Raw genomic sequence first — 22,639 nt, forward strand, 5'->3', positions numbered from 1 at the left:
GTTAGGGTAAACTGCATTATTTTATTTGGTAAAAATATTTTCAACCTACGTTTTTTTCTTTATTTTTGAATTTTTAAAAATTCACACTCTGTTTTCCTAACTAAACTACAACTTCCTGAGGGTAGAGACTGTTCTTTCTTTTCTTTATCTCCCCTGTCTCCCTTCTCTCTCTTCCTTAATTTATTTTGATATAATTTTAGACTTACAAAAAAGTTGTAAGAAGAGTTACAAACAACCCCCATATTCCTTTTACCTAGATTCACCTATTGTTTACGTTTTGCCTAATTATCATTACTCTCCCCCTATATACATATTTACACACACACACACACTCACACATTTTTTTCTGAGCCAGTTAAGGATAAGTTGCAGACATTATGCCCCTTTATGGCTAAATTCTTTAGCGTATGTTTCCTAAGAATAAAGATATTCTTTTATATAACAGCAGTACAATTAATCAAAATCAGGAAACGTTTCATTGATACAGTACTATGATCTAATCTATAATCCATAGTCAAATTTTGTCAGTTGTCCCAATATTGTCCTTTATAGCTTTGTTTATACACTTAACATTTTTTCTCTGGGTCCAGGATCCCGTCCCAGTATCAAACACTGCATTTAGTCGTCCTGTCTCCTTTAAAGGTTTCCTTTAATCTGGAACATATCTTCAGCCTTTCTTTGTGCTCTTGGCCATTACATTTTTGAAAACTACAGGCCAGTTATTTTATGAAATGGCTCTTATGATTGATTTAGTAATGAATTTTTGTCAGGAATACTACAAAATGATAATGTGTCTTCTCAGTGCATTATTACAGGAAGCATAAGGTTTGCCCCAATATTGATGTTGTTAAGTTTGATAACTTGGTTAAGGCAGTGTCCCTCCAATAATCTGTGGGGCGATACTTTGAGAATATGTAAATGTCGCATCAAATATTCACCCACTAGTTTTAACATCTATTGATGGTTCTTGCCTGAATCAGTTGTTATTGCAGTGGTTGCAGTGGTGATCTTCTGTCATTTCTTCTATGTTAATTAGTTGGCATTCTACTGTAAGGATGAACTTTCTCCCCTTTTATGTTTATTTATATCAGTATAGATTTATGGATTCTTGTTTTAGTCAGTGTTATACTTTTTTTCTGTCATAATTTATTTTGATGCTTAAATTGTCCCAGAATAGGCTCCTGGGACACCCGCCCCCCCTTCCCCCCAGGCTTGCTCCTGTGTCCTTATGACATGTCCCCATCTTTATTGAGCAGTTTTTGGCACTAGATGTTCTAGGGGCTCATCTTGTTATTTTCTCTGCCCCAGCCCTGGAATCATTACTCCAAGGATCTCTGGTGACTTTTTGGGTAGAATATGTATTTAGAAACCAAGAACTGGGAACTAGGTATTCTAATTGCTACTGGGGTGTTACTGCTACGAGGCTCTTTCAGTGGACATACCTATAAACACACATACACATAATATCTAACTTTATTTCTACCCCTCCCTTTATCTCTATCTGTTTAAAACCTTGAGTTCATACTGATGATTCAAAATCCAATCCAAATGGTTTCTCTGCTGCAGGCTACGGCTGTCTGGCAGTCTCCCTTATCCCCCAAAGTATGGGCTGCCTTGAGGGGCTGCATTTCCTGCCGTGCATTTGCCTGTCTTACAGGAGAATAGGGCAAACGTGGAGAAAAACAGTAGTCGACCACCACCCTAATGAAGCTTTCAGTAATTTCAAGACAGTTTCTCCTACCCAATAGGGTAGTAAAGTTGTAGCCTCTACTTTCAGTTGAACCTGAGAGTGCATGAACAGTATTAGCCATCTCCAAAGATAACTACATACTTATGTAGTATAGCAGGAAAGGTCCCAAGTGTGGAGCAAGATGAATATCCCTGGAAGCAGTTGTGGAAGCCACACCTACACACCCACACCTACACACACACCCACACCTACACACACACCCACATATGTATATATACTGTATTAGTTTCCTAGGGCTGCTGTAACAAATCGCCGCACACTGGGTGGCTTAAAAAACAACAGAAATAATTTTCTCACAGTTTCTGAAATAAACTTGAAAAGCTGGAATATAAATGAAAGAACTTTACACTTATTATTTTTTGGTTTTGTTTTTCAGTTTTTATTGTTTATTTTTTAGTTGCCCTGTGATTTCAGATTATGGTTTGTGGTATACTGTGTAATAAGTAATTACAAAATTGATCATTAGAACATCTTATTTCTGGGAATGGTAGGAGTTTCTTTGTAGTACATTGAACTAAGATTGTTTTTTCCACTTAGATAAGGAGTTCCTGTTTGGGGTTTAGTAGATTAAGAATATCTAGTATTATGAAAATCCAGTGTAAATAAAAGAATGAATATGGTTCATCCTGTTCAAAGAATTCCTTTACTAGGGGCTGTGTTTAAGTGCTTGATAAATAAAACATTAAATTAACAAAATTGCCTTTGATTTGACTTTTAGCTCTTAGGCATTATAATACTCTGTCAACTGTTACAAGAGCTCTTGCTTGTTTTTATGCTTCTTTATATGATCTTTAGTTACCTCACAGTTAATGTACATGATAGTGAAGAGGATGTGTTAGTTACATCCTGGGTTGTCAAAAAACAGAGACATAAATAGAGAAGTAGGTATAAGGGTGTGAATCACCTCCCCTAGTATTTCTCTTTCCTCTGAGTAAGGAGGGGTTCACAGTGGCTGGCCCAAGAATAGTACACCTCTGTATTTATTAGGGAGGTTCAGTTCCATGTGGAAACTTCACAAAACTTAGTTCCAGGTGTCAGCTCATTCCCAGAGGACCAGGCCATGCAAGTTTGCTCATGGCCAGTGAGTTTACTGGGCATGCTCCTGCAAAGCCTTTGGATGATATGGTACTTTGCTTCTTGTCTCTTTCAACACTTAGGAGATGGTAGCTTCCTTTATGCACAGGCCTACAAAAGGAACTTTGTTCTTAGAGAATTTGTTAATCAAGATACCTCTATGTTTACCACCTTTCCCCATAGTTAGGATTAATGTTCTCTGAAGTCATGGAAGATATTTTTTGCTTTCTTTGTATCTTGCATAATGCTATTTGTAGGCAAGGTGTTTTGAAGTGTTGGACCCCAAGTAGAACTGGGGCCTTTTCTGTTGAGGGCCACTAACCTCCGGAAAAAACTTAAGTGATTGGTTATACAGAACTTTTTATTTCTTTTTTAAAACTCACCTGATTTATAAATTAATAACAAGCTATAAAATGATGTTTAAGAAAAGGCTCACACTGGAAAAGGATCCTCAAAAACAGAACCTAGTGTGTTCATAGAACATAGATATATATAAATAAAAGAAACATATCAAGCCTGGGAAATTCAGAATTTGGGGAAAAATCAGTTTAGGTTCTCACTTTCACATTTTTTGCAAAACTAAGTTACTTATGTAAAATGCAATAATTACATAAAAGAATGAATAATAAAACTAAAAATTTATATAACCATTTATCTGATTTCTGGGCAGAGAAGAATTTACTGAACAAAACAGTGTAAGAATGTTTTTCACTATTTGTACATTTGGTAACTTAAAAAAAAAAATGTTCAGCGGTGTCTTAAAAAAAAAAAAGTCCAACGAAGTTAAAAGGTAAAACCTGAGGAAAATGTTGCTATACACACAACATGTTTAATATCTTAATTCTGTAAAGTGCTCATGTAAATTCAATTGGTTTATTTTATTTTATTTTCTCCTCTTCTTCTTTTCTATCAACCTTGCCTTTATACTGTTTCAATTGGTTTATTAAATTCCCAGCTTCCATTTGGGCCGTTTACACTTGCTACCATTTAGTTCACAACAGAACTGAGTTAAGAGTTGTAGGTCCAGAGAGAAACATACCTCTTGGTGCCCTATTTAGATGAGTACTTAATAGCCCTCTATCCCCCACAGTTCTCACTTCATTTTACATTTTGTTGTGTCCTGTTTCTCTCCTTTGCCTTCTTAGCTCTGACTTCCTCCCTCCTTTTGATGGGTTCTCTTCCTCTTTTCTCGCCTTACTAAATTTAACAGTTTTTTTCCTTATTGTTTCTTTTGCCTGATTTAGGTTTCCTTCCTCTTGCTTTTATTTTGCAAGAGTTGTATCTTGCGCATTTGGGGGCACTCCTTGAACCTGGAAGTCTTCACAGCCCCCCTTCTCTGGCGTCTGTTTTTCTTTAGAATTATTTATCAGATTAGAGCAGCATAGGAGGTGTTTTTCTTTGGAAATGCATTTCTTTTATTTATTTATTTATTTATTTTACTTTTGGCTGTTTTGGGTCTTCGTTTCTGTACGAGGGCTTTCTCTAGTTGTGGCAAGTGGGGGCCACTCTTCATCGCGGTGCGCGGGCCTCTCACTGTCGCGGCATCTCTTGTTGCGGAGCACAGGCTCCAGACGCGCAGGCTCAGTAGTTGTGGCTCACGGGCCTAGTTGTTCCGCGGCATTTGGGATCTTCCCAGACCAGGGCTCAAACCCATGTCCCCTGCATTGGCAGGCGGACTCTCAACCACTGCACCACCAGGGAAGCCTGGAGGTGTTTTTCAAAACTGTTTTTGTGATAGAGCTACTGAAACATAACTGGACATAAAGAACTGAAATTTATTTCTAAATAACTCTGAGAAGAAGCATGGAACTTTCGCTTCTTCCATGGAGGAGGAGTAATTATGGTATGTTAATTAGGAGATCCTGATGCTGCTTAGTTTTTTTATGGTCTTCGGGAGTACTTATTCTAGGTTGTTCTGCCTTTAACCAAATTGTGGTCGTGCAAAACTGCATTACTTTTGTCTTGGAAGTCCTCCCAGTAATTATAACACACTATTGCAGTTCTCAGACTTTTGTGGGCGTAAGCAATTCCCTGGGGGGACTTGTTAAAAATGTCCCCCTCCTGGAAATTAGTATTCAGATCTTGGGCACGCCATTTTAAAACTGACTTTAAGAAGAAGCACCCCCGGTAATTTTGATGTAGGTCATCAGTAGACCACAGTTGGAAAAATGTTGCCATATGGCATCAAGTCCAAACTCTTTGATATGGCTTATAATGTTGCCCCTACCTCCCTCTCCAGCCCCATTTTCCATGAGTCTATGCCACACATCCTATGCTTCAGGAATGTTAAGCCACCTAGAGTTCTCAACATGTCTTAACCTTCTCACACCTTTATATACCTTGGCACATGCTGGTCCCTCTGCTTATAACCCTCTTCCCCATCTCTGCCTTGCATATTCATTCTTCAGGTCTCTACTGAAGCATCACACCTTTCCTCTCTTCTTCTCAAACGGAATTAAACCACACTGACATAACATACTCTATTATAGCACTTAACATAGTGTTTCATCATTGTTGGTTTCCTGGTCTGTTCCCTACTAGATTATATGTACTTAAGGATGGAGTCTGTCACGTTGATCTCTCTTCCCCCAGTGTCTGGCACATGGTAGACGTAGAGTAAGTACTAAATAATATCAAAGCTTCTCTTGCCTCTTTGGAACATTAAGCATGCTAGATCTAAAGAAATGCTGTAGTAGCAGCTCTGCACTCCTGTATTCTGAGAGTTTTCACGTGTTTTTAAGTATAGAGCACTTATTTTTTACAAAAAGCAATTATTCTTTAAGTACTTTTACAAAAAGCAAGTATTTTGAATTATTTTTGAATTTTTGAATTAAAGGGACAAAAAGAGTTCGGTAATAAATAAGGTACCTTTGCTATATACCGTGTATTTTTCTTGCCACTTGTGAGTATGTGACTTGTATAAGTTGTACTTCCTCTCAAGACTTTAATTTCTGTATCTGTAATTCTCTCTAACTAATACCCATGGTGGCCTTCTAATGGTCTTTCCCTTTTCTAATAACTCTTATACAGGTACCATGTCCTCTGACTAAAATACCATTTCTCCCCCGACCTCCTTCATTTCTGTGTTTAGTTCTTCCCAGTTGCCTTCTGGAGGAAAAAAATAGGTTTGGCTTTCAAGGTCCTGTATGACCGGGTCCTTTCCTAGTCCTTGATCTTTAAATCTCACTCTTCCTTCTTGTTTTAATTAGACAGCCTCACAAAAACAGACCTTCTTCTTTGCTCTTTATAATTAGCCCTACCTGGAATATATTTATTCAAATCCTTACGTCCTACTCTAAGCCCCACCTTCTTGATGAAGATCACCATTCCATCTTGCAGTGAGGAAATTGAATAGTGAGCCAAAATATCTTCCAAGGGGAAGGTTAATAGGGAAAATATGCTTGCATGTTTTAACTTCATGGAAAATTTAGTGGGAATAATATTGTTTCATACTAAGGCATACTAAATGGATAGTTTTGTTATGTGTAGTGGAGCTTACTATGTATATTATACGTTTTTCACCTGTAGTAATTGAAGCACAATTATTCACTGTTATTTGTGAAATGAAACCAACCAGCATAAAAGCAACTATGGATCATTCCCCCATTACTTCTGTTTTCACTTCATTAATAAAATAAATGTCAACTAGTTTAAAATGTTAGTTATTATTAGCTGTAATCTATTATTTTTTCTGTAATAAACATGAGTTTGAAATAATATTCAGGCTGACTAAACTTTCTCATTACCTGAGTCCTAACTTCCTCGTTTTTTTCCAGTTGGATGTTTGCTAGGCATCTCTCAATCTGTCTTCAAAACAGAATCCACATTCTTCCTTCCTCTGCAACCTGCTCCAAGGAACAGCAGTGGGCAGGACTGTGTGCCTGGAGGGGAGAGTGGGGAGAGTGGGAATAGAGGTCAGAGAGGTCCCTGAAGGCCAGGATCACTCAGGGCCTTCTCGACCTGCCAGCGACTTTGGGCTTTGTTCTGTATTAAGTAAGTCTGCACTTTGGAAGCGTAAACCTTTTCATTTGTGGCAGGGTACATTTGTTCTTTAAGGAAATAGTTTCCCTCGGATATAATGGAGCAGGGAATTTGAGTGAAACCTTAGTATGTCCTCCTAAAGTACCTCCTAATTTAATAGAGTAATTTAATAGTATTTGTTCTAGTATGTATTATAGTTTCCTTGGGCCTATTTCTACATCATTAAGGAAAAACATCACATTAGAAGCTATCCATTTAAATCCTTTTTTTAAAAATTTTTTAAACATCTTTATTGGAGTATAATTTCTTTACAATGGTGTGTTAGTTTCTGCTTTATATCTAATTATTTTTAAAACAAAATTTGTAAGTTCTCTTTTCTTCTTAAAAAAAATTTCCCCTTTTTGTTTGGAGAGACAGTTGACTGACTAGTGTATAATTTAATTTGCATTTTCTGCTGTCATCATTTCCAGCAGGGGCATTATGTTGGGAAAATTCAGGTTTAGAATTGTGATTTAATTGGAGACAGGATTGATATATAATAAGGAATGAATTGCCTTCCCAGATTTGCTGACTTTTAGACGGTGCAGAGCCTATAAACTTTCTTGGGGCTCCTCATTTGGTGTGTGTAGTAAACAGAAACAATGCCGTATTGGGGGTAGGAGAATAAGGATTAACATCAGCTTCTAGAGAATGGAGAGTGCTGTTTTAGAGTATAGACCCTTTAAGAAATGTTGTAGGACCTAAATTTTTATTGGAAAAGTCTCTGAATAAAATGTCTAAAGTTCATTTTTGTAAAATAACCCATGGGGTGACAGAAATTCAAGAAAGGACAAAATTGGCAAAAGTTACATAAATAGTAAAAGTCTAATAGTTACTTTAAATTTTTGATTTATTTTATGACTCTGTCATTGTTCCTTAGCATATGTTCCTTTACGTGAGTCAACAGTAGTCTAGATAAAACAAAATTCTTAAAATATTTGAGAGACTTTTTAAAATCCAAATAATCATTGGGTTTGAATAATAGGAAAAAAACTCACAGAACACACCAGACTTTGGTGAGGAGTCTGTAGTTCTATTTGGATCCATGACAATTTAAAATATTCATATTCATTTTGAACCGTTTAGTGTTTGCGCTGTAAAATTATGTTCCTGTTGTTTCATTTTTTTTCCAGTGTAGCATCTTCCTTATGGACATTTGCAATGTGTGCTCAGAAGGGAAGCGTAGGCGTAAGTGTCATTATCTAAAAGCAGAATTCTTCCTAGAATATTTTTGCTTCTGGGTTATTGCAGTGTTTAGTTTTGAAGATTAGGGAGGAACAGGAAGTTGACTGTTAACGTTCCCAGTTATGTTGCTTGTTGGCCCTCATTATGAAGACTGAGTATTACTACTCTTAGATGTTCTCAAACTAGCAACTGTTATTCAAATAATTAAGTCACCTGGTGAGATGAGGTTTTTCTTTGCACTAACTTTTTGTTTTTAATGGGTTGATAATGTTTTTTTAAAAATTATTTATTTATTTTTGGCTGCGTTGGGTCTTTGCTGCTGCACGCGGGCTTTCTCTAGTTGTGGTGAGTGGGGGCTACTCTCTAAATAATTCAATAATGAATGAAAATCTTAGAAATAGTATTAATACAAGTGAACTATGAAAACCAAATGTCTTTAAGAGCCAAATTTATGCATTGGAAAATTAGTTGATCCATTTTCCATTTGTCAAGGTAGAATGCCCTGATTTATACATGCTTATAGTAGTGAAATTAAGAAATGAGAATCTCTTAAGTGGTTAAATGGGATATGATCTGATTTTCAACATTATTAGAACTAAATTCAGTTTTGATTTTGCAACATCATTTGACCGTTTCTACAAAATTTTATATGGTAAAATAAAGTTTAAAATTTAACTTCATGGCACCTCATCAGATATCTAAAATCCTTATGTATCTCATAACTGTATTTAAGGACTGCAGAAATAATTTTGTTGATTGCTGCTTTGGAGGTATAAGATGTATATAAATTCTTATTCTAGATTAAGGATATCTTTAATCTCTGAAGAACTGTTGAAGCTAACTGACAAGTTGTATTCTGAATATTGCCTAGATCCACTAGAACAAAATTTGTGTTTTCACAAACGTGAGTCAAGAGTCTGGCATGTACAATGAAGATATTCATTGTGTCCCTGGGAAAGTTAATGGGTGTTACTCCAAGTTGAAGGAAAAGGATCTGTGGTCAAGTAAATTTGGAATATGTTGGTTTAAGCAAAGCTAAGCTTTACTGAAGATTTCTCAGAGCCTTTAATATTGAAATATTTTATATTAATCAGATTAATCTTACTTTAGGAATTTTAAGTATCTGGTCAGTCATTGATCTTACTTTGTTTCGTGTAATCTTTTCCTCCTTTCACAAAATAATATGCAAGTTCCGTGTCAGATATCACGTTATTTTATTAGTGGGAAGAAAGAAAATATCTCTTCTTTCAAAGGACTTAACACGTGAAAAGTCACCACATGTAGGAAATTTTGTATATGAATTTCATGTTTTCAATTCCTGTTTTCTATTTGAATTCTAGTTCCTTGAATTTTGTAGGGACTGATAGGGAAATTAGTAAAGGACAAATGGGGTAGAAAGTAAGAGTAAGATAGAAGGAAGAACTAATTCAACAAACTGAACTAGATTAAAGATTTTTGCTTTGTCTTTTCTCTGAAATGCTTTTTGGACTAAGGTTTTCATGATACATACTTATTTGAACAAATTTTTACAGAATAAATAAGATAATAACTTGCTCATTAAAGTCTTCTGAAATTTTTTTTTCTGTGGTGTTTGGGGGTGTTGCAGGATCTATTAGTGGAAAGAACTGTACTACTTTAATATCCTGTGATTAATGGGAGTGGTCTGTGATTTAAAAATCATTGTTGTGGGCTTCCCAGGTGGCGCAGTGGTTGAGAGTCCACCTGCCGATGCAGGGGACACGGGTTCGTGCCCTGGTCCGGGAAGATCCCACGTGCCACAGAGCGGCTGGGCCCGTGAGCCACAGCCGCTGAGCCTGCGCGTCCGGAGCCTGTGCTCCGCAACGGGAGAGGCCGCAACAGTGAGAGGCCCGCGTACTGCAAAAAAAATTAAAAAAAAAAAAAATCATTTTTGTAAAGCAACTATACTCCAATAAAATTTTTTTTTTAAAAAATCATCATTACTTATGATTCTGGTTATAATCTGATACAGTTTGTTCTTCTTTCACAATTTCCTAAAAATTTGAGACTTAATTGCTCATTTCTACTCCCTTGTTAACCTTGTCTCCACTTATGATTTCGTTTCCTTTTATAATATAATCTCTAGTTTTTAAAGTTTGACTCCAGAGAGTTGCGACATGTATCAGAACATACACTGCATGATTTTTCAAGTTCAATAGTTATTCATTATACACAAATATCTGTATTTCAGATGGAGCAGCTGTCAGATGAAGAAATTGACCATGGTGCTGAAGAAGACAGTGACAAGGAAGATCAGGACCTGGACAAAATGTTTGGAGCCTGGCTGGGGGAGCTAGACAAACTCACTCAGGTTAGAAATTGTGCTTGAAAAACTGGTTGAGGATTTTAAGTCATCACTATGTGCCAAAACTTTACTGTGTAAACATGAGGATATGAATATAGTTTATGTTTTAAAATACTGCTATAAAGGGAAAATGTCCAAAACATTAACAAGTAAATGAATAGTAACTCTGGAACATAAGATATTGTCTTCTGTGGTTATTTTAAGGAGTTAAAAAAAGAAATCCTTTTGACAGAGGTTCTGTGCATCTAGAGGGATTTCTTAAAATCTGTTTCATAAATTGAGTTGCTGCCTAAAAAGTTTTAAAGCCTAAAATGTAAAAATCTAAATTTTAGCAAATCCTATTCTATAACTTAGTGAGTATGAACACATTTTACAATATAAATAATATCCTCACATGCAGATATTTTCTATTACATGATTCCAGAATACTGACAAAATTTCATCCCCGGCTGCATTTGAAAACAGTGGCAGAGCTTTTTCATTGTTTTATTGGATCTTCGGTTTTAAAAAAAAAGAACGACTTTACCTTCCAAACTAGGTCACTTTTCAGAATAAAAGCATATACTATTACAACCCCAGTTAATACATTATATTCAATATATATGAAGATAGTTATGTTTATTAAAGCAACGTTAACTTTATGACAATGGGAAAGAACATTAGAACAAAACTTACTTTCACTCATACTTAAATAATATCTCCGGGAAGAATTTTTGTGTAAATTGCTAAGTATGAGATTTGTTAACCAGTAGAAAAGTAGGTGGTAAGGTGGAAACTTAAAGTACTAGTTTGTTTCTGTATCTCTTTCTATAGCAGTCTGGGATTGAAACTGAGAAACTCTTCATGTAATTCTTACTAGATCATTTTGAAAAGCAGACATGTTTGTGACCACAGCCTGTTAATGATGAATTTTGAGAAGAACGCTTTCAATCTTGCTAGGATTTCATAAGGATCATGCTCTTCATCTCCTATCAGAAGAAATAACAGTATTTGTGGTGATAAAGGTCTTTTATGTAGTTACCAAACCATTTCAGTTTAATTCTTAATTTTTTTTAAAAAAAGTGATTTTGGCATGGAGATGATGACTAGGCTATGCAGTTCTATGCTGAGGAGAAAAAGGAAAGAGGAAGGGAAGAAGAGGAAGTAGAAAATGATAATGCTTGAAGGAAAGTATATGAGGGCCAGCTGTTATATGTGGGGTTTCCTTTTTTTTTTGGCCATGCTGCGTGGCTTGTAGGATCTCAGTTCCCTGACCAGGGATTGAACCCAGGCTACAGCAGTGAAAGCCCGGAATCCTAACCACTTGGTCACCAGGGAACTCCCAGGGGTTTCCTTGACTGTGGGTTTTATTGTCCATCCCCAGAATCCTAACCACTTGGTCACCAGGGAACTCCCAGGGGTTTCCTTGACTGTGGGTTTTATTGTCCATCCCTGGAGAGGGGCCAAAAAAGAGCAAAGACAGGTAAATATCAGTCCAGCCACTCTGGGTGGAGTAGACTCCATGCTACTCCACTGTAGATGGCATTTCTACTGAATACAATAAAACCTTGTATTCTTCCCTATATTTTAAATTCCCTGACATACAGATGTGAAGAGCCATTCATCAAAAAAGTTGGCTCCTAAACTAATGCTGTGACAGTTTTTTTTTTATGTATGAAGCTGTCTTTAGAGAGAAAACAGGTTAAAACTATTGCATAACATGGCTCGCTGCTAGCAAGTTGCTTTTTAACACTTCAGAAATTTTCAAAAAATATTTTACTTACTAAGTTGGTGGCTGAAACTTAAATTATTTCCTCATTTTAGTTAACTAGAGTCATCTGTGCACCTGTATTACCCAAACGATGTTAATGGATTTTCAGCTTTATATTAAATCAGTTTTAAGTGATTGTTGAATCATCTGAAATTGTTTGCAAAATTTTATATGTATTTGCATTTTTCTGGAAGAAGGTTCATGGCTTTTATCACATTCTCAATGACCTCCACTCCCAACCTGCCTCCACCCCCTGCCAAAAAAAAAATGTTAAAAAACCACTCTACTAGATTACCCATTTCTTGGCATCAAGGAGTATTTCTTATTATTTCCCTTTTTGCCCCAGCACCATGGACACAGCAGATAATTATAATAAGTATTTGTTTATTTGAACTGATGAATAGATTGAGTTTTAATATGTTTTCAATTATATTCAGGTTTTACTGAAAACATTACCTACATACTATTCTTCATTTCCACTTAGAGAAGGAGGATTAGGCCGTAAATTGCAGCAGAAGATTTTGGTTTGAGGTTGAAGGAGAATTTCCTAGCTGTTTCCCGAAACTTTGAAATAAGACACTGAATGGCTGTGGATCTCCTTCAGATGATAGCTTTAAAAACTAGATGTTACAGTAGCCCGGAGATGGAAACAACCTAAGTGCCCATCATCAGATGAATGGATAAAGAAGATGTGGCACATATATACAATGGAATATTACTCAGCCATAAAAAGAAACGAAATTGAGCTATTTGTAATGAGGTGGATAGACCTAGAGTCTGTCATACAGAGTGAAGTAAGTCAGAAAGAGAAAGACAAATACCGTATGCTAACACATATATATATATGGAATTTAAGAAAAAAAAATGTCATGAAGAACCTAGGGGTAAGACAGGAATAAAGGCACAGACCTACTAGAGAACGGACTTGAGGATATGGGGAGGGGGGAAGGGTGAGCTGTGACAAAGCGAGAGAGAGGCATGGACATATATACACTACCAAACGTAAGGTAGATAGCTAGTGGGAAGCATCCGCATAGCACAGGGAGATCAGCTCGGTGCTTTGTGACTGGCTGGAGGGGTGGGATAGGGAAGAGATATGGGAACATATGTATATATATAACTGATTCACTTTGTTATAAAGCAGAAACTAACACACCATTGTAAAGCAATTAAACCCCAATAAAGATGTTAAAAAAAAAACAAAAACTGGATGGACACTATCTAAATGGATTCAGTTGAAACAAATGAATAAAGAAGATAGCATTCTAATCTAATTCCATGATTCTACAAATAGACTATTCAGCATTCTTTTTCATTTGAAATCTATTTGATAATTATAAAGAGAAATTAAAATTTTAAGACTAATCGTAATATTTACAAATTTATTTAAATAGACACTAAATAACTATTGACCCTTTCCCTGAATTTCTCTGTTGTAAACGCCTTATCTTCCTTATTGTAGAAAGGTTGGAGAGAAAAAAAGTGTCATTTAAAAAGATGGTGAGTTGGGACTTCCCTGGTAGTCCAGTGGTAAAGAATCCACCTTAACAATGCGGGGGACGCGGGTTTGATCCCTGGTCAGGGAACTAAGATCCCACATGCCACGGGGTAACTAAGCCTGCGTGCCACAACTACTGAGCTCACGCGCCTCAACTAGAGAAGAGAAAACCCGCACGCCACAACTAGGGAGAAGCCTGCATGCTGCAACAAAAGATCCTGCATGCCTCAACGAAGATCCCGCATGCCACAGCTAAGACCTGATGCAGCCAAAAATAAATAAATTAAATAAATAAATAATTTAAAAATCTTAAAAATAAATAAAAAGGTGGTGAGTTAACTTACAAGACACCCTACCCTGAAGTTCAGTGTGATTGAAGACTTAATCACAGGCAGTATAGCTGGTTACAGTTTGCCCTCACCTTAGTAGAGCTTGCAAAGAACAAGGACATTCCATCATTGTTTGAAGTTGTAGCCATTAAGATCTAGGGTCTCATAATTTTGAGTCCAGAATTGTGCCTTATCTCCAGGGTAATTCATTCCAAGAATGAGGCTCTGTTGGACCAACAACAAATTCCTTTGAGGAGAGAGAAAACAGAATTCTCTGCATTATTTCTTATCTTACCATGCCCATATTCATGTACCTAGCTTATTTTATAGTGAATTTATGTAAAACGAGCTCAGTCACTATCCTTGATGTATTCAATATTTGGAAAGATATTTACTCCAAACTGTAACTATCTCAAGTGCCTTAAGTAAGCATATATCTAAAAATTGAAGAAACTATAACCAAAATGATATGAAAACCAATTATACTTTTCCTTAATGCTATTACTTAGAAGAACTTTGGTTGTATTAACTATTATATGACAGTTCACTTAATCATAAGAAAAAAACTTTATTCATCTTTTTATTATAATTGAAGCCTGAATTTAATATGACTTCTTAAACTTTGTTTTTTAAAGAGTTTGGATTCTGACAAGCCCACGGAACCAATAAAAAGATCTCCTCTTCGCCAGGAAACAAACATGGCCAATTTTTCTTATCGTTTCTCCATATACAACTTGAATGGTAAGATGTAATTGGAAATAAAATGTAAAACAATGTATTAAGTTATATAATGTAGAAATAATACAGTAACAATTACAAATAGCTCAATATAAAAACCAAGTATGCATAACTTGACTGAGTTCTTATATTTCTTGATTTGTACATTTTATTACTAATTCAAATCATCAGAGAAAAAACAAACTGGAACATAACTAAAATAGTTTTCTAGTTGAGTTATTAATAATTGACAAAGTACATACTCAGGTAGAATCCTACAGCAAACTTAATTGCATTGTTGTATTTTCACTGGAATAAAGTCCAGTGAAAGTGAAATTACTTGATATTAATTTAAAACCAGCCCCTCTGGCCTTTATTTAATGAACTCTACCTAGTCAGCTTTTAGTTCTTGGAACTGACATTTCAATCTGTAATTTTTTTAGGGCTTAACATTTCTCTTTTTATGCCCTCAGATCTTTAGGTATTAACATCTCCACCAGGGCAATGGTCATATTAACAACTTAGAGCCTCTGGTAAAAAATTGCATGGGGGATGTGGTTAAAACCATGGAACAGTATACAATTTTTCCATTATTTTTATCTTTCTACTCATAATTTTATTCTCCTCTGATTACTACAAATCTTAAAAGATGGACTCTTTGCTTCTAAAATTTTCTCTTGGAATTTAAAACAAAAAACTGTTAGAAATCCTGTATTTGATAGGCGTTAGGCCCAATAGGATGAATTTGTTTGCTTTTCCCCTGGCATTCATTAACTGATTTATAATAGAATGTATAAATTCTAATTCATTGTGTTCTGGAAACATCGTGTATGTTGTTCATTGCAGAAGCTCTGAATCAGGGAGAGACTGTGGATCTGGATGCCCTAATGGCCGATCTTTGCTCAATAGAGCAGGAGCTCAGCAGTTTTGGTGCAGGCAATAGTAAGCGTCAAATCACAGAAACAAAAGCCACTCAGAAGTTACCTGCTAGCCGACATACATCAAAACATGGCACCTTGAAAGGATTGTCCTCTTCGTCTAATAGGATAACTAAACCGTCTCATGCCAACTACTCCCTGGATGACATCACTGCACAGTTAGAACAGGCCTCCTTGAGCATGGATGAGGCTGCTCAGCAGTCTGTACTAGAAGGTACTAAGTCCTTAGTAACTAATCAGCACAGGAGAACAGCGTCAGCGGGCACAGTGAGTGATGCTGAAGTACGCTCTATTAGTAACTCCTCTCGTTCAAGCATCACTTCTGCAGCCTCTAGCATGGACTCTTTGGATATTGATAAAGTAACACGCCCTCAAGAACTGGATTTGACACATCAGGGGCAGCCAATTACTGAGGTAAGTGGATGGAACTTTCTTCCCTGGTATTTCAGTATTACAATAAGGAAGAAACGATATTTTAAAAATGCAGTTCTAATCAACTTTCCTGTTTTTTCTACATTTAAAGTTTGTCAAGAATACCTCTGAGCTAAGCTTTAAAATCAGACCAGAATATATTACCAGATATAGCAGTATCATAAAGATGATTAAGAAGAGATTTAGTTTCTTCAGTTTTATTCTTGTGACTATTTGAAGTCCTTAAATTAATGTCAGTTGTATCACATGATTAAAAAACTTGAAATATATTTAATGATATTTTGTAAAGTTATGATAGCTATTAAGCTGAAATAATTGCTTTCTAATATATGTTTATTACAAAATAACCATTTGAGAAAATGACTCATATCCCCATTATAATTCTCATAGATTCTAGCTCTCAGGGTTTACTCCATTTTATTGTCAAAGAGTCGGTGTGATGTAGTGAAAAGAGCCACTGGGCTTGGAATTGGAAAACTTGGTTCCAAGTGTTTCACTACCCATCAGACCTACAAGAGTTATTCAATCTTTGTGAACTCCAATTTCTCATAAGTAAAGTGGAGCTAATAGTACATGGTCTACCTTCCTCATACGGTGGTTCAGAGAATCAGAAGTGATATAATATGCATGAACAGATTTTAAAAGATGAAGTTTTTCTGGATGTGATGGGGTGAGGGTAAGGAATGGATCTGTGATAAAATAAGTTTAGTAAAAGCTGAGCTTGATGAAGATGAATTCTTTATTGAGTTTTTTCCATCAAGGAGAAGGCAATTTTGTTATAAGGCAGCAGCAAGAAAGAAGAAAACCTATGGGGCAGAATAAAGCCAGCCTTCCATTCAGTTTATATATATAGTGCTCTCTAATACAGGGTAAAATAATTTATATTAATCAATACTAAGGTAAAATCTTATAAAACGTTGTTTAAGGAATTGCAGAGAAATTCAAAATTTACACCTGTTACTCAATATTATTGATTTTCCCACCATTGATTTAATTCATTAGGTTAATTTCCATCCATCAGTAACTCTTGGTATCCACTAGTACTTTGTTCTAGGCACTGTGGAGCACAAAAGAAGCATGAATCATGGTAGTTTGGAGATAAATTTAAGTTTTATTGCTTGTAAAGAAAGTTAGCAAATTACATCAAAGAGTAAACTTTCATTTATTTAAAATGAAACTTTTCTAAGCGGTATATATTCTATAGAGAACTTGAAAACTTATTTCTACCTTGTGATACCTGGGTGTTATATTTAGCACCAGCTACTTAGCATGCATCACTTATATCTTTTAGGCTTACCTGTTGGGAAATGAGCAATATTTTATTAGGGATGAGCTTGTTTGGTTATTCTGTGTTTTGTGTGTTGATATTCCTTCTTTCCAATCAGATTATTTTGAGTTGGGTCAAAATGCATGAGGACAGGTTATGAACTAATTAAGAATCTTGGTGTGTATGTGTGTGTTTCCATCTGTAAAATACACTCATTATAAAGTTCACTCTGTAAAGTACACTCATTATAAGTAACAATTGAAGAGCAAACAAAGTAAAAAGTGAAGTCTTCTAGCAAACACTTCACACAGTATCTAGTGGTATCCATGGGCAAGGATACCAGTGTTCAATGGTATAATATTTAATATAAGACTTTAGTATAAGGTTTTGTGAGTAAGCCAGCAAAAAGCAGGGAAAGGAGTTAAAAGTCTTCTCTGTCCAGCCTGTTCTTTTGCCTTGCCCAGGTGGGTAGAAAAGTGACTTAACAAATCTGGAACTTGTTTCAATGTACTTTTTTTTTGGATCTAGTCTGTTCTAACGCAAACCAAGAAAACTAAGGGAGGCTTGCTAGATCCCAAACCAGTGTATCAAATTACCACCAGACTCAAATACAATTTTTAAAAAAATACTTTAATTAGTTTTGCATGCATGGAGTTAAAGAGTCATATAGTTCTAGGGACTTCCCTGTTGGCACAGCGGTTAAGAATCCACCTGCCAATGCAGGGGACAGGGTTCAATTCCTGGTCTGGGAAGATCCCACATGCCGCGGAGCAACTAAGCCTGTGCGCCACAATTACTGAGCCTGCGCTCTAGAGCCCGTGAGCCACAACTACTGAAGCCTGCGGTGTGTTCCACAACAAGAGAAGCCACCGCAATGAGAAACCTGTGCACCGCAACGAAGAGTAGCCCCCCTCGCCTCAACTAGTTAAAGCCCGCACGCAGCAACGAAGACCCAATGCAGCCAAAAATTAAAAAAAAAATAAATTAATTAATTTAAAAAACAGTCATATAGTTCTAAAGAGACTTGTTACCAAAAAAACTTTGCTACACGTGCACACACACACTCATGCACCCTGTATTCTGCTTGCAGAGGTAAGTGCTTTCTACTCTTTCAGCTGATTCTTAGTGTATTTACCTATCATTAAATCTGTAAGTATATCGCTATTTCTTGATTTTTTTTCAGTTGTATGTATTCCCTACTGTCTTCTCACTTTGGAAATTAGGATATAGTGCTCCTTAGACAGTTCCCCTCTTTTCTCCCCTCCCGTTCCCCCATCCTTCGAATATATTTTGGTTGGGTAACTATTCAGTGTTTATATTATCATGACTGTATACATGCAATTTACTGCTAAACTGTATATACTTCTGTTACATTTCCTTTTGGGAACATTACCTTTTGCTTTTCCTGGAATTAAGAATTGTCTTTAGATTTCAAAATAGCTTTTTGTATGTTTATCACTATTTCTACTCCAAACTTTCTCCCAGTTGATTAAATCTCTTACTTGGTTTGAACAAAATTGGTGTTCTATTAATTTCATCTTCTTAAAGTTCTTCTTTGTCTTTTGTAGTCTTTATTCTAGTATCATTCTTAGGTCTTTTCTCTCAGGTCGGTAAGCTTCTCCAGAGAAGATTCTTCCAATCCCCTGCATGGAGGGCATATGCTTGGCTGCCAATGCTTTAGCACTCATTTGGGAAAGAAGGCATGGGATGTGGAATGGTCCTTAACACAACCTTCCATTTAATCCTTTCAAGTCAAGGCTATCGACATCTGGGCTACATAATTCTTTGTTGTGGGAGCTATCCTGTGCATTGTAAGATGTTTAGCAGCATCCCTGGCATCTACCCACTAGGTGCCAGTACTACATACATCCCTCCAGTTGTGACAACTAGAAATGTCTCGAGACATTGCTGTGTGTTCCCTGTGAGGCAAAATCGCCCCCATTTGAGAATCACTGTGTAAGTAGAAAGGGTTAATAATAGCAGGTCTGAGCCCTTTTTTTCATGGGAAATGACCTTGGATTTTCCTTCTCCTGGCATTCTTTACTAGAAACTTGATTAATGAATATATAACGTATCCAGGTAATATTGTTTATTGTAAATTGATGCTGATTGGTGAGTGCATATGGATCAGGAAGACTGTGAGTGAACTATAGAAGCCTGTGAAAAGACACTGAACTTGACTCCTGTTGTGCAATGTGTGACTCTTGTAGGTGAGCATGAACATATCCCTCCAGGGGCCCTGGAACCTACACTCATTGGCTGTTAAAATATGCTCCTGGTTCCTGTGGAGCATGGAGTTTCCCTAAGCCAGGGTGATTTCTGTACTTATTCACATGATCTCTTTCTCTTACAGGGTCCAAAAAAGGCCCCTGGTGGGCTGTATAAACCCCTTCTGAAGATAGCGTGCCTCATGCTAGCATGCTGTCTTTGTCTTTGTCTTTCTGCAGAACTAAAACCTGGTGCCAAGCTGTGGTCTTTGGGGTCCTATGAATGAATATCGGTCTGAACCTGAGACTGCTGCTGGTGGCAGGAAAGGAGGAAATCTGGGAATTAACTGCTTTCTTAAATATGCTTTCAACCAGTCCTGCTTTTAGTCCCACGTTCATTCACTTCTGCTGATTCTGGAGTCATTTGAGGCTACAGAATGTAAACTGGGGTGCTCCTCTGCTTTTCTCCAGTGCTGGCTTAGCATTCAGCTTTCCTTGGGCCTGCTGAGTGTTTTTTTTACCACTCAGCCATATGCTTTCTGGCGTCCAAATTTTTGTCATGTCTTCTTATGAGTTTGTCTTTAAAACAGCAGCAACAACCAAACCCTTTATCTATGTTTTAGTGAGATTTGGGGAGGGATTGGAACTACCTCATTGGCCATTCACAGTCTCCTTTTCATGTCTACTGTCTCTTGACCTTGGAGTGCCCCAAGGTGCAGTCCTCAGACTACCTTTCTATCTGTATCTACTCCTTTTGTGATCTTACACACTGACAACTCCCAAATTTTAATACCCTATCATTTATTTAAGGCACATTTCCCCCCCTACATCTTAGTTCCTCTAAAAACAATGGTTCTCAACTGGGAGCTATTTTGTCCCCCAGAGGGCGTTTTTGGCTGTCAGTGATAGAAGGGTGCTCCTGGCATCTGGTGGGTAGGGGCCAGGGGTGCTGCTAAAATCCTGCAATGCACAGGACAGCCTCCACAGCAAACAAGTATCTGACCCAAAATAGTGCCAAGATTGAGGAGCCATGTTCTAAAGCAGGTGGCATCGGTCACTCACTGTCAGCAAGATGGCAATTACACTGTGTTGTGTGAAGCTGTCTGTTGACAGTTTCTGATAAAGATCAAGAAATACCAGCACTAAATCATCTTAGATTCAAGGGAATACAGGTTTCTTTAGCCAGTGCCTCTCCCTTGAACTCCAGGCTCATGCATCCTATTTCTAATCAGTATCTCTATTTGGTTATCTAATAGGTAACTCAGATTTAACTGCTCTAAAACTGAAGCCCTGATTTTTTTCTCCCAGACTTATTCCTCCTGCAGTCTTCTCCATCTCAGTTAATGGCTATTCTGTCCTTCCAGTTCATCAAGCAAAACCCTTGGAGTCTTTATCTCCTTCTCTTTTTTTTTTCCCCACCCTGCTTCCAATCCAGCAGCCAGTTCTGTTGCCTTAACTTCAGATTATATCCAGAATTTGATCACTTCTCACCACCTTCACTGCCACCAAGCCAACCCTGTCTTGATATAGATTTTTGCAGTAGCCTCCCGATGAGTCTTGTGTGTTCACTGTTCCCTTAACAGTCTGTTATCCACATGTCAGCCAGAATGGTCCTATTAAAGGTAAGTCAGATCTTGCCCCTCCTCCTTTCAAACCCAAAGGCTTTGTATCTTACGCAGTATAAAACCAAAATCCCTACAGTGGCCTGCAGGGCCTTACCAGATCTGCTTTCCTGTTGCCTGCTCCTGTATTCCTTTCTTTCCTCCCTCCCTTACTCTGTCAGCCATACTGCCTCCCAGTTGTTCGTTGCCAGAAGTCAGAGCTTGCCTCAGAGCCTTTTCGTTTGTCCCCCTGCCTGGATGCCCTTCCCTGTGATAGTACCCCTTTACTACCTTTAGGGATTTGCTCAAAAGTCACTTTCCCAGTGAGGCCTTCTGTGATCACCCTATTTTAAAATTGAACTCCTCTTCCTCTGCCCTGTGATACTTTTTATCTCCCTTTTCTGCTTTATATTTCTCTTTATTTTATCACCATTTAAAATACTATATATTTTACTTTTTTAAAAAATAAATTTATTTATTTATGTGTGTATGTATGTATGTTTGGCTGCGGTGGGTCTTCATTGCTGCATGCAGGCTTTCTCTAGTTGCGGCGAGCAGGGGCTACTCTTCATTGCGGTGCGCAGGCTTCTCATTGCAGTGTCTTCTCGTTGTGGAGCACGTGCTCTAGGGCCACGGACTTCGGTAGTTGTGGCACGCAGGCTCAGTAGTTGTGGCTCGCGGGTTCTAGAGCACAGGCTCAGTAGTTGTGGCGCATGGGCTTAGTTGTTGCGCGGCATGTGGGATCTTCCCAGACCAGGGCTTGAACACGTGCCCCCTGCATTGGCAGGTGGATTCTTAACTACTGTGCCACCAGGGAAGTCCTTTACTTCTTTTATTTTGCTCATCTGTCTTCTCCCACTTGAATGTGAGGTCCAGGAGGAGAGGAAATTTTTGAAAAATTTCTTTGATTCCTGATGTGTCTTTAGCACCTAGAACATTATTTGGCTCGTAAGAAGCAGTCAGATATTTGAATGAGCATTTAAATATATGCACATGTTCAATCCATCTTTGTCTAGAAGTCTTGCACTCTAAAATTATCAGCAATTATTTTCTTTCAAGATAGTGGGCGGAGTGCCATGAGTGAAGTAATATGTGAAAATTCTGATAGTGAAACTTTTTTTTTAGACCCCACTAAGTTCTTTAGAGGAAGTAATTATACCTGTTTTAAGAAACCTAGGACAGAATAGTTACTTGCACTGAAGTTTGGTGATACAAATACCAGTTGGAAAAATCAATTTGAGATTGGTACTATTTCGTCTTGAGGATGTGGGTATTCAAACTGCCCATTCAAAAATAAATAATTCTGTGGCTTATCTTTCTGCCTCCTTGCTCTCTGAAGCCAGCAGGGATAGGCACAGTATAATTTCACATCAGGGAGAGTATGTCTTTTTCCCCTCCTTTCTCTTTCTTGACTTTTGTTGAAATACTGTGCTTCCAGGCACTTCACATATGTTTATTTCATTTAAGCTTCCCGCTATCCCGGGCATTATTCCAAAGAAGAGATTAAGTAGGTCAAATAACTGGGAAGTCTATATTTGAATTCCAAAA

General features: G+C 37.2%; 1 protein-coding gene across 7 annotated transcripts in view; it reads left to right on the forward strand.

The window, feature by feature from the left end:
- RAPH1 (Ras association (RalGDS/AF-6) and pleckstrin homology domains 1) overlaps positions 1-22,639 on the forward strand; it is a 119,722-nt gene that overhangs the window by 23,532 nt on the left and 73,551 nt on the right. For all 7 annotated transcript variants that reach the window (XM_027123516.1, XM_027123519.1, XM_027123525.1 and 4 more), the window contains exons 2-4: positions 10,239-10,358; positions 14,565-14,670; positions 15,493-15,998. In XM_027123516.1, coding sequence (XP_026979317.1) covers positions 10,239-10,358; positions 14,565-14,670; positions 15,493-15,998 — 732 coding nt within the window. The remainder of the gene's footprint in view (positions 1-10,238; positions 10,359-14,564; positions 14,671-15,492; positions 15,999-22,639) is intronic.

This window comes from Aethalodelphis obliquidens, unplaced genomic scaffold, assembly GCF_003676395.1.
Source record: "Aethalodelphis obliquidens isolate GAN/ISIS:26980383/991018 unplaced genomic scaffold, ASM367639v1 scaffold2, whole genome shotgun sequence".
Classification (NCBI taxonomy): Eukaryota; Metazoa; Chordata; class Mammalia; order Artiodactyla; family Delphinidae; genus Aethalodelphis; species Aethalodelphis obliquidens.